This window comes from Borostomias antarcticus (assembly GCF_949987555.1).
Source record: "Borostomias antarcticus genome assembly, chromosome: 3".
Classification (NCBI taxonomy): Eukaryota; Metazoa; Chordata; class Actinopteri; order Stomiiformes; family Stomiidae; genus Borostomias; species Borostomias antarcticus.
In genome coordinates, this window is record NC_140236.1 from 5,131,747 (window position 1) to 5,144,544 (window position 12,798).

A 12,798-nucleotide genomic window follows, 5' to 3' on the forward strand; every position below is an offset into this window, starting at 1 on the left:
GTAGGAGCGGCCCGTCAGGTAGGATGCAAACAGGGAGTGTGCAGAGCCATCGATGCCTTTCTCCTCGAGGGTGGAGAGGAGGATCTGGTGGTCAACCGTATCAAATGCTGCTGACAGGTCTAGGAGTATCAGGACAGAGGAGAGAGAGTTCGCTCTAGCGGCATGGAGTGACTCTGTTACTGCAAGGAGGGCGGTCTCTGTCGAGTGGCCAGCCTTGAACCCGGATTGGTGGGGATCTAGGAGGTCGTTCTGGTGGAGGTACGAAGACAGTTGGTTAAAGATAGCACGTTCAAGTGTTTTGGATAGAAAGGATAGAAGGGAAACCGGTCTGTAGTTTTTGACATCAGAGGGGTCGAGAGATGGTTTCTTTAGGAGGGGGGTGACTCTGGCAGTCTTGAAAGCAGAGGGAAAACATCCTGAAACAAGAGATGCATTGATGAGGTGGGTTAGGAAGGGAAGGAGTTCGGGTGCAACAGACTGAAGGAGAGTCGAGGGAACAGGGTCTAGGGAGCACGTGGTGGGGCGGTTAGATGTTACAAGGTTGAGGGCCTCGTTGGGGGAGAGGGGAGAAAAGTGGGATAAGGTGGGGCGTGGAGAGGAGGGGGGGAGCAGGGAGCGGAGAGAGGGTGGGGATGGGGGGGTGAGTTTCGTGCATGGAGCGTTGACCGGGGGAGGGGGGAAAGAGGATCTGATATCGTTAACTTTCTTGTCAAAGAAGTTGGCGAAATCATCAGGGAGAAGGGAGGAGTTGGGAGTAGGAGGTGGGGGCTGGAGTAGGGAAGAGAAGGTTTCAAAGAGTTTTTTAGGATTGGAAGCAGAGGTTAGGATTTTAGAGCGGAAGAAAGCAGCTTTAGCAGCAGACAGAGAGGAGGAGAATGTAGAAAGAAGAGATTGGAAATTAAGAAGGTCCCCTGGGAGCTTGCCTTTCCTCCATTTGCGCTCAGCTATTCTCAGGCTCCGTCTATCAGTACGCACTGAGTCCGACAGCCATGGGGCAGGTGGAGTTGGGCGTGCAGGCCTGGAGGTGAGGGGACAGAGATTGTCCAGAGAAGAGGAAAGAGTAGAGAGGAGAAGATCAGTGGCAGTATCAGAGGGTAGGAGAGAGAAGGATTCAGGGGCGGGGAGGGCGGAGGTGACAGTAGAGGAAAGGTCAGTAGGGGAGAGCGAGCGGAGATGGCTACGGGCGGTAACCATGTGGGTAGGAGGAGGAGTTACAGGGGAAGAGGGGATGGAGAGGGAGTAGGACATGAAATAGTGGTCAGAGAGATGGAGGGGAGTGACAGAGAGGTTAGGGGTGGAACAGTGTCTAGTGAAGATGAGATCCAGCTGGTTGCCGGCTTTGTGAGTAGGAGGAGAAGAAGAGAGGTGAAGATCGAAGGAGGAGAGGAAGGAGAGGAAAGGTTCCAATTTCTCACTCTGGATGTTGAAGTCCCCGAGAAGGATGAGTGCGGACCCATCATCTGGGAAGTGCGAAACTAGTGTATCGAGCTCCTCTAGGAATTCACCAAGAGGACCTGGTGGGCGATACACAACAGCAATGGTGAGCTTGATTGGATACATGACAGAGACAGCATGGAATTCAAAAGAGGGAGGGGAGAACTGTGGGATGGAGACGAGTGAGTATTTCCATGTTGGGGAAATGAGCAGGCCAGTACCACCACCTCGCCTCGCAGCTCTGGGAGTGTGGGAGAAAGAATACACATCTGACAGGGCTGCGGGTGTGGCAGTGTTCTCTGGTGTGATCCATGTCTCGGTGAGAGCAAGGAAGCTGAGGGAGAGCAAGGATGCATAGCCTGAGATAAACTCAGCTTTGGGGACCGCCGACTGGCAATTCCAAAGTCCCCCTGTCACCACTTGCTCTCTATGAGTTGAGACAGTCGGATAGATGAGGTTAGAGGGGTTACGGAGTCTAGGGGTGACCCAGTGTCTGCGTGACCCCCGGAGAGGGAACACAACAGGAATAGGATGCAAACACATAATGGTAACAAAACAGGTACTGAGGTAAATGTAGACGTACTACCTTCCTGACAGTCTTACTTGACAAAGTCGCTCTTGAATAAGTCGCCCGGTGCCTTTGGTCGCGCGCCGGAGGGAGCTGTCGCCTTCCCGCTGTCGCTGTCTAAGCCGTCAATGCTTAAGGCCTGTAACTGCTGATTGCTAATCGTCTGCCAGGAGAGTAGGCCACTCCCTCAGCCCACTCAACAGGGCAATTAGTCTAGCTCAGGCCGAAACTAACTCTCACAATAACCTTGAATAACAAAGCAGTTTCACTACAACACTGATGACTTAGCACTAGCTATTAGAGAAACCAAAATATACTTATGTTTCTAGTTGAGTCTTGTAGCTCCAAGTTCCTTCCAGGGGTTAAAGCAATCTGGGGAACACTTGGCCCTGTGTTGTTTATATCCTCACTTCAGCAGGCCACTCCCTCAGCCCACTCAACAGGGCAATTAGTCTAGCTCAGGCCGAAACTAACTCTCACAATAACCTTGAATAACAAAGCAGTTTCACTACAACACTGATGACTTAGCACTAGCTATTAGAGAAACCAAAATATACTTATGTTTCTAGTTGAGTCTTGTAGCTCCAAGTTCCTTCCAGGGGTTAAAGCAATCTGGGGAACACTTGGCCCTGTGTTGTTTATATCCTCACTTCAGCAGGCCACTCCCTCAGCCCACTCAACAGGGCAATTAGTCTAGCTCAGGCCGAAACTAACTCTCACAATAACCTTGAATAACAAAGCAGTTTCACTACAACACTGATGACTTAGCACTAGCTATTAGAGAAACCAAAATATACTTATGTTTCTAGTTGAGTCTTGTAGCTCCAAGTTCCTTCCAGGGGTTAAAGCAAACATACACATTGGTTGCCACGGTGAGGTTTTAATGCTAGCTACATTATAACTACATAGTCCGTCCATAGACCAAGAATTCCCACACCTAAACACCGGTTAGGCTCACAGAGAAGTGCTGCGCCCGTGTTTAACATTTTAGTTGTTGAAGAATTATTCTTTTGGTTGGTGTTTTCAATTTCATTGACTGTGTGAAGTGTTTTATCCGAGCGGTGCGAAATAGAACCATAACGACTCCGATATTAAACAGTGTTGCTGTTCCACATAAAGTACGTTCCCCATTCTGATTAAAGGTACCATTCTACTACTTCTGTTCTACTACTATTACTATTACTATTACTATTACTACTACTATTCAAGAAGTTGTGATTGAAGTGACTGTTGTGTTGTGTGCGTTAGAGACATTGCCTTACAATTGCAGCAAAGGCAATTATACATATTTGTAACATTACACATATTACTGTCATGTTGCTCACGGACGTGGTCACGTGAGCAAAGGGGGGATTAGTCAGATCCTTACCCCATCCTGGTACTGCCCAGGCATCACACAAAACAGCAGAAAAAAAATTTGTCAACCCCCGACCCACCACTGCCCTCGAGAAGATCAATCAGATCAATTGCACCACACCATTTGACATTCTAAGTGTTCTCTCAATTGACCAAATGATAAGGAACAATGCAACCAGCCCACCTCCAGTAACCTGTCAGCACCAGAACGAGCCAAGATCCATGTCGACGCCCACAACCCCAACTGCACGGTAACCTATCGGAATGTCACACACAATGTAACCTGTCCTTGGGGAGCTATAACCACTCCTAAGAGCATGCTGGCGTATGGGTGGGTCTGTGGAGAAAGACACAGATACACCCTAGGACCAGCAGGAACCTGGAGGGGAAGACATCCCAGAGGAAACCACCAGAGACTTCCCATCGTGTGAGCCAGAGTCACCCACAAAGGGGGGACCCGACACCCCACAAACTGACATTCCTTCTGTTCCCAGTTTTTCCCCTGTCAAGGAAGAACAACCAGTCCCAGAGCCCGCGGACCCAGAGGTCCCAGAAGAGGAGGACCCGACCCCACCACTTAGGAGACCCCAGAGAGAGCGAAGGCCACCCGCCCACCTAGCCCAATATGAATGGACGTAAGCACCGCCAGGGAAGGTGGAGTATGCAAAATGTTAGGCATAAGTTGTTGTTTCTTTATCCCAGACGCCAAAGACAATGTCACTAACTATCTCAAACATAGCGCCACCATGATTGAACAAGTATTGAGCCAGACCGCCCCCACCGGAGGAGACCTACATTGGCTGACCGAGTTCTTCTCTGGCTGGGCGGGGAAAGCAGTCTCCATGATCGTGAGTGTCCTGGTTCTAATTGGAATACTAGTGTTCTGTGGCATCCCTATCTGCAAGTGTCTCAACACCAAAGCAACCTGAGCCACCCTGGGAGCAGACGCCACCGAGATGGTCCTGCTGCAGGATGAAGAAGCCTCCCTGTCCCCAGCCCAGCAGAAGGCTTGGGATCTCCAGAAATACCATGAGGCTAACCCTGGAGTGATCCTCCAGTAACAGGCAAGATCTGAACATACACATACACCTCCAGACACTGATAACTGACATACACCCCACACGGGGACCTCCTAACTCGGGTAGACACGAGAGCCGTGGCCCCTGCTAGTCGAGCTACAAACACCTCCCTACAGTGACAGACCAGCTGGCAGTCACCTAAAGGTTGAGCACCGGAGAGGACTCTTGGAGTCCTGAAGACCAAACCACCAAGAAGCTGAGCAACTGACCAATAGGGTCAACCCAAAAGCAATGATACTGTTGTACATTTCACTATTAAAGACTCATGCGATTCCTGACATTTTAAACTGTTGTTTTATGATTGTACTAGTTACAGTACAGTAACTATGTTCTATTATGTTTTATACTCTGTTTTAAAGTCACTGGGCTATTTAGATGTGTCTTCAAGTACTCTGTTATTCCCCATTCTGATAGCTTAGCTTAGCATCATTCACCAGTAATGTTAACAGTAGAGTGATCCATAGTATGGATCAAAGGGGGGAAATGTGAAAGGTATTTTTGATTAAGTGCTATTATAGTTGTTTAATACAAGGCCTGTCTATTTAGTGTGTGATTGTGTTGGTCCTTGGGAGGAGAACCCTGTGGTAGGTTATTGGTGAATTCAATCTGAAGTGTTATAATAGTACTTTGTGAGTGTCCAAATGTCATAGGTCAACCGAGTCCAGCCACCACATTTCAAGAATGGAACTATTTTTCTCCCACATGCAGGAGCCTATCTTGCCTCCTGCCAGGCTGTTGTTATAAATAAGAAGTTCTTAACTACTTGCCTGGATAAATAAAGGTTATTGATTGCTGATGAGCTAGCTAGCTAATTGTCATTGATGTCATATCAAATATTGGACATTTTTATCTATAGCTAGTGACCTGCTTTAGTAGGCTAGTGGCCTCTAAGTAGTTTGCACAAAACAGCTGATCAGACGTTACGATGCATAGCCAGGCTCTTGGCTAGTCTATATGTGACACCTAGATGGCAATAATAGCGAAAATAATGAAGATATGTTTTGAGTATATCTGTGGTGGTGATAGGATAACCCGCAACACTGAGGACCAAGGCAAGGGTTTTATGCAGAAAAAAATGAAATTTATTTCAATATAACGACGTTTCGACCCTTGGGTCTTTGTCAAGTGAATCATTGTAGCAAACAAATGCTCATATATACACACAGACAAGTAATCAGTCTTGCAATTACCCACAGCTGGGTTGAAAAAAGAAAGAATGAAAAATAATAAATCTCTGCTGCCATCTCGTGGCGGCAATATGGGACTACAGGTCAAATCAATTTTCAAGGTTTTAGTCCTCTAAAAAGATCCTTAGAAAAATACAAATACACACAAATATATCAATAATAACGCAAAATGGTGGCCACCATTGTCATCACCCAAAAGCACACAACCAGGGGAAAGAGCAACAAATAAATAATTACAGTCAAAAATTACAGTCAAGAATTATGAAGAGTGCCATTCTGAGGCAGCCACTTCATAGATATGGCTGAATGCTGAAGTCTTCATTCAGACCATTTGGGGACAGAGAATCTAGTTCATAAATCCAAAACAGCTCACGACGGAGTAGGAGTTGTCTTATATCTCCTCCTCTCCGTGGTGGGCTGACTTGTTCTATGCCAAAAAATCTAAGCGTAGACACGTTGTGGTTGAGTAATCTAAAGTGCACAGCCACGGGGCTTTTTTCGTTGCCATGGCGAATCGAGCTACGATGTTCAGAGATCCTAGTTTTTAGGGCTCGCTCGGTTTTTCCCACATATAATAAAGAACAGGGACATTTTAATGCATACATAATGTTCGTGGAGGAGCATGTTATGTGTTGCTTGATCTGGTATGGACGACCTGTACGTGGGTGCTTAAACTCTGTGCATCTGGTATTAAAATTACATTGTGCGCAGTTGTTGCAGGGTCTGTTGCATGGTCTTATCTCGTCTAGGAACGTGGGTCTTGGGACCGGAGGAAGGTCCGAGTGTACCATCATCTGGCGTATGTTCGGTGGTCTTTTGAAGATCAGCTTGGGTGGTTGCTTGAAGAGGAGTTTGAGCTTCGGATCGGAGTCGATTATGTGCCAATGTTTCTGTATGGTGTTCGCCAGCTCCTTTCCTACAGGGGAATACTGGGTTAGGCATTTCACACTTGAGTCTTCAGTTTTCTTTTTTACAGTGTTTAAACATTCCAGCTGTGTCATGTTTTCGAACCGCTTGATGGCTGGGTCTACCCATTCTCTGGGGTAGCCTCTTTGTTGGAATCTGTTCTGTAGGTCTGTAGTTTGTGTGTCGTAGTCTGTTTTTCTGCTACAGATTCTCCTCACCCTGTTAAACTGACTAATGGGCAGGCTCTTTTTTAATGGGATGGGGTGGTATGAGTCTGCTTTTAGAAGCGTGTTCCTGTGTGTGGGTTTTCTGTAAAGGTTGGTGTGGAAGATGCCATCCTCAATGGTAATAGATACATCCAAAAAATCAACGGTGTGTTTACTGTATGTGTGGGTGAATTTCAAGTTGTCATTCGCTTGGTTTAACCAACTGAGGAACTCAACCAATTGTTGTTCTATGCCTGTCCATACTAAAAAGATGTCATCTACAAACCTCTTCCACAGTCCGATGTGCTCCAGTAGAGGGTTGTGGTTTTTGTTGAAAACGGAGTGTTTCTCAAAGAAACCCATGTAGAGGGCGGCGAAGTTACATGACATCTTTGAGCCCATGGAGACTCCTCCCGTTTGTAGATACCGGTCATTCTGGAAGAGGAACATGTTTTTTGTGAGAACCAGTTCTGCCAAAGTCCTGATGCAATCTGTACTGGGTTTGCTGTCTACTGGGCGCTGGTCCATGTAAAAAGACAGGGCCTCTAGGCCTCCTGATTGTGGTACATTGGTGTACAGGGCTACCACATCTATACATGCTAGGATGACCTGGCCATCAGTGAATTGGGAAGATTTTAAGGTCTGTATGAGGTCAATGGAGTCCCTTATATACGAGGGCAGTGTTGTGACAAACGGTTTTAAGAAGGAGTCTACAAAGCCAGAAATGTTCTCTGTTAGTGAACCTATAGAGGACACGACAGGACGTCCTAGTGGATTTTCCAGGCTCTTGTGGATCTTAGGTAGGGTTTGGAAAACAGGTGTAATAGGGTGTTGTACCTTCATAAATTGGCACTCTTTTTTGGTGATCTCCTCTTCGTCCAGGAAGTCATCCAATACTTTGAATATATCTGTTTGGAACTCTCCTGTGGGGTCACGGGTCAGTTGCTTGTAGTAGGTTTCATCAGCAAGTTGCCTGGTGATATCAGAGACATAGTATTCCCTTGTTAATAAACAAATAGCGCCCCCTTTATCTGCCGGGCGCAGTACCACTTCCTTGTTGTCATCAAGTTCTTTCAAAGCATTACGTTGTTCTCTGGACATGTTGTTGTAAGATTTATGGCTGTTTTTGTTTTTTTAAATGCAACTTGCTGATGAAACCTACTACAAGCAACTGACCCGTGACCCCACAGGAGAGTTCCAAACAGATATATTCAAAGTATTGGATGACTTCCTGGACGAAGAGGAGATCACCAAAAAAGAGTGCCAATTTATGAAGGTACAACACCCTATTACACCTGTTTTCCTAACCCTACCTAAGATCCACAAGAGCCTGGAAAATCCACCAGGACGTCCTGTCGTGTCCTCTATAGGTTCACTAACAGAGAACATTTCTGGCTTTGTAGACTCCTTCTTAAAACCGTTTGTCACAACACTGCCCTCGTATATAAGGGACTCCATTGACCTCATACAGACCTTAAAATCTTCCCAATTCACTGATGGCCAGGTCATCCTAGCATGTATAGATGTGGTAGCCCTGTACACCAATGTACCACAATCAGGAGGCCTAGAGGCCCTGTCTTTTTACATGGACCAGCGCCCAGTAGACAGCAAACCCAGTACAGATTGCATCAGGACTTTGGCAGAACTGGTTCTCACAAAAAACATGTTCCTCTTCCAGAATGACCGGTATCTACAAACGGGAGGAGTCTCCATGGGCTCAAAGATGTCATGTAACTTCGCCGCCCTCTACATGGGTTTCTTTGAGAAACACTCCGTTTTCAACAAAAACCACAACCCTCTACTGGAGCACATCGGACTGTGGAAGAGGTTTGTAGATGACATCTTTTTAGTATGGACAGGCATAGAACAACAATTGGTTGAGTTCCTCAGTTGGTTAAACCAAGCGAATGACAACTTGAAATTCACCCACACATACAGTAAACACACCGTTGATTTTTTGGATGTATCTATTACCATTGAGGATGGCATCTTCCACACCAACCTTTACAGAAAACCCACACACAGGAACACGCTTCTAAAAGCAGACTCATACCACCCCATCCCATTAAAAAAGAGCCTGCCCATTAGTCAGTTTAACAGGGTGAGGAGAATCTGTAGCAGAAAAACAGACTACGACACACAAACTACAGACCTACAGAACAGATTCCAACAAAGAGGCTACCCCAGAGAATGGGTAGACCCAGCCATCAAGCGGTTCGAAAACATGACACAGCTGGAATGTTTAAACACTGTAAAAAAGAAAACTGAAGACTCAAGTGTGAAATGCCTAACCCAGTATTCCCCTGTAGGAAAGGAGCTGGCGAACACCATACAGAAACATTGGCACATAATCGACTCCGATCCGAAGCTCAAACTCCTCTTCAAGCAACCACCCAAGCTGATCTTCAAAAGACCACCGAACATACGCCAGATGATGGTACACTCGGACCTTCCTCCGGTCCAAAGACCCACGTTCCTAGACGAGATAAGACCATGCAACAGACCCTGCAACAACTGCGCACAATGTAATTTTAATACCAGATGCACAGAGTTTAAGCACCCACGTACAGGTCGTCCATACCAGATCAAGCAACACATAACATGCTCCTCCACGAACATTATTTATGCATTAAAATGTCCCTGTTCTTTATTATATGTGGGAAAAACCGAGCGAGCCCTAAAAACTAGGATCTCTGAACATCGTAGCTCGATTCGCCATGGCAACGAAAAAAGCCCCGTGGCTGTGCACTTTAGATTACTCAACCACAACGTGTCTACGCTTCGATTTTTTGGCATAGAACAAGTCAGCCCACCACGGAGAGGAGGAGATATAAGACAACTCCTACTCCGTCGTGAGCTGCTTTGGATTTATGAACTAGATTCTCTGTCCCCAAATGGTCTGAATGAAGACTTCAGCATTCAGCCATATCTATGAAGTGGCTGCCTCAGAATGGCACTCTTCATAATTCTTGACTGTAATTTTTGACTGTAATTATTTATTTGTTGCTCTTTCCCCTGGTTGTGTGCTTTTGGGTGATGACAATGGTGGCCACCATTTTGCGTTATTATTGATATATTTGTGTGTATTTGTATTTTTCTAAGGATCTTTTTAGAGGACTAAAACCTTGAAAATTGATTTGACCTGTAGTCCCATATTGCCGCCACGAGATGGCAGCAGAGATTTATTATTTTTCATTCTTTCTTTTTTCAACCCAGCTGTGGGTAATTGCAAGACTGATTACTTGTCTGTGTGTATATATGAGCATTTGTTTGCTACAATGATTCACTTGACAAAGACCCAAGGGTCGAAACGTCGTTATATTGAAATAAATTTCAATTTTTTCTGCATAAAACCCTTGCCTTGGTCCTCAGTGTTGCGGGTTCTCTACTTTTTCTTTATCATGGACATGTAACCCAGCACCTGACCATTTGGAGGATGTGCGTACGACTACTCTTCTTATTATGGTGATAGGATAACATTCATATACAGAGAGAGGACGAGTAGTTGTTTTGTTGTATATTATTTCAATATACAACAGAGATCATCTACAAAATAGATTACATCCTAATTCGTAGCATCATCCATGTCTAAATCCCGAGCAGCCTTGGCCAACTCAACATCTGTCCTCTGTAAGGAAATCAGGTTACTGTGTGTCATAGGTAGCTGGGTAGACTCGGACACAAGGTTTTTACTCTGGAGCATGCTCTGACTACGAGCACTTGTGTCAGCGGTAGGCAAAGTGGGCATAGATGGAACTGGGGCAGTTGATGAGTCAGACAACTCAGTCGCGAACACGGTATCAACCAAGTCAACTACCTCACTCAGTCCTGCGCACGGGTAGGCTACATGCGCACACAGGGAACACTTCAGGAAACCTAGCTCTGGGCCAACACATCAGGCTGTAGAACAGAAGGATATGTTCCAAAACCTCCAGCATAGGCATAACCCTGCCACCAGCAATATCGTTACCGAGCAAGAACATTTACACCTATTGGAAAAGACCTTACACTCCACTGGCTATCACAACTGAAGTGCACCAGATGGAGAGGCACCGACACATATCTCATTTCGATGTCCTGCACCAATACACTAGAACCAGTGGAAGACTTTTCAGAGAAAGGCAGAATATCAGAGAGTATAAAAGACTGGGCTGCTCCCGTATCTGTTCCCACATCAGTAACAGGGAATACCGGGTGGTCATGGGCAAGCACAACCTGACCGAGGTGGAAGAGAACTCTCTGGCTCTGGTCCCCGCCAAGATCGTCGTGCACGAGAAGTGGAACCCCATGTTCATCCGGTAGAACCGAAGTAGCCTACTGAGATTAAGGTTATAAGCATGCAAATGCTAACTGCTAACCAGCAGTCAGTGACACTCTTTGACTGGTGTCTTATGCGTTTCCCTCCCCAGTAATGACATCGCCCTGATCAAGCTGGTGTCTCCCGTCACCTTCACTGACTCCATCATGGCCGCCTGTCTTCCTGAGGCTGGCTTCCTCCTGCCCCACAACGAACCCTGCTACGTCACCGGCTGGGGACGCCTCTCCAGTGAGTTTACAGTACTTCGCTGTGGTGTTATAAAGTAACAAGAGTATCTACACCTTAAAAATAGACTCACACAAGATCTTGACAGTCTTCACTTGAACTGAGGAGGTTCTCTTGTCTCTAGCCGGAGGACCCATCGCTGACAACCTGCAGCAGGCTCTCCTGCCCGTGGTAGACCACGCCACCTGCACCCTGCCCGACTGGTGGGGCTTCTTGGTGTCGAAAAACATGGTCTGCGCTGGGGGAGATGGCGTTGTGGCTGGATGCAACGTGAGTCTCTATTTAACAAGAACGTAACGCTCATACCCTGTATCTATAAAGAAGAATTTCTTCTTTGAGGCAATAGCTAAAAAATGACATACTAGCTAAACTAGCTATTTGTGTCGCAGGGTGACTCTGGTGGCCCGCTGAACTGCCGGAACCCTGATGGAGCCTGGGAGGTCCACGGTATTGTGAGCTTTGGTTTGGGCCTGAGCTGCAACTTCCCTAAGAAGCCCACCGTCTTCACCCAAGTCAGCTCCTACATGGACTGGATCAACAACGTGAGTATTACCGCTCAGCTCACAACAGGTTCATGACATGAGGCATGTTGAGGGCATATCTGATGTGTTCGATGTCTTCTCTCACAGGCCATGGTCAGCAACTAAGGGAACAAGCAACCGTACCTGATGGGAAGCCGATGTCACCGAGACGAAGCCTAGCTCGTAAATAAACATCTTGACATGATTTGTGCTGTCATTTGTCTTCGAAGTTGAACACATACAATACAAAAGGATAAGTGCTCATAATGAACTAATCATTAACAGATCATTTATAAACATGTGTAAATGATTCATGATTCATGATTTGTAAATATACTAGTTAAACATTCACAAATGATCTGTAGATGGTTTGTAAAACATTTAGCCTAATAATAATGAACCAATCATTAACAGATCATTTATAAACATGTGTAAATTATTCATAAATGATTTGTAAATATACTAGTTAAAGATTCACAAATGACCTTGAACACATTATCAACCCTATTACTTGTAAATGATGTGTTCAACATTAATTAATGTTAGTTAATATGTAGTAAAACATTTGTAAATTATTTTAAGAATGCCTTATTTATTTGTTTTGTTTTGTAAATGATTTGTTAAACATTTACTAAAAGTCTACAAATCATTTGTAGACACTATTGCAGCCCCAAAGACCGTTATAAACTACTAGTTTATAATGAACTAACCATTAACAAATAATTTATACATGTTTATAAATGAGTCAATCTAATCTAAAGTGTAAACTATTAATGTCTATAAAACATCTATAAATCATTTGTAGAGGTTTTTGCATGCGTCAATCTAAAGTCAAACTATTTATCATTTACAAATGTCTTATGGACTTTTTCTTCACCTGTTCTAAATTATGTGTAAATGTTGTAGACAGCTTTGTTCCTTTGTGACATCAAAAAATAACGACAGAATGAATAACATGTTTTTTGAATGATTTTTCAAGGTGCCCACCCACATCCATT

At 45.2% G+C, this 12,798-nt stretch overlaps 1 protein-coding gene across 1 annotated transcript; it reads left to right on the forward strand.

Annotated features, from left to right (window-relative positions):
• Window positions 1-10,914: 10,914 nt before the first annotated feature.
• On the forward strand, window positions 10,915-12,005 carry LOC311329867 (chymotrypsin-like elastase family member 2A). Its single transcript, XM_084461810.1, has 5 exons — window positions 10,915-11,034; window positions 11,146-11,282; window positions 11,404-11,549; window positions 11,669-11,821; window positions 11,909-12,005. The coding sequence occupies exons 1-5, from the start codon at window positions 10,937-10,939 to the stop codon at window positions 11,924-11,926; spliced, it is 552 nt and encodes a 183-aa protein (XP_084317936.1). The 5' UTR covers window positions 10,915-10,936; the 3' UTR covers window positions 11,927-12,005.
• The last annotated feature ends 793 nt before the right edge of the window (window positions 12,006-12,798 follow it).

Excerpts from the sequence above, each read along its gene's own strand:
- LOC311329867 (XM_084461810.1), top strand. The coding sequence starts at position 10,937 with ATGGGCAAGCACAACCTGACCGAGGTGGAAGAGAACTCTCTGGCTCTG. Across the intron at positions 11,035-11,145 it reads TGGAACCCCATGTTCATCCG|TAATGACATCGCCCTGATCA; the intron begins GTAGAACCGAAG and ends TTCCCTCCCCAG. Across the intron at positions 11,283-11,403 it reads CGGCTGGGGACGCCTCTCCA|CCGGAGGACCCATCGCTGAC; the intron begins GTGAGTTTACAG and ends TCTTGTCTCTAG.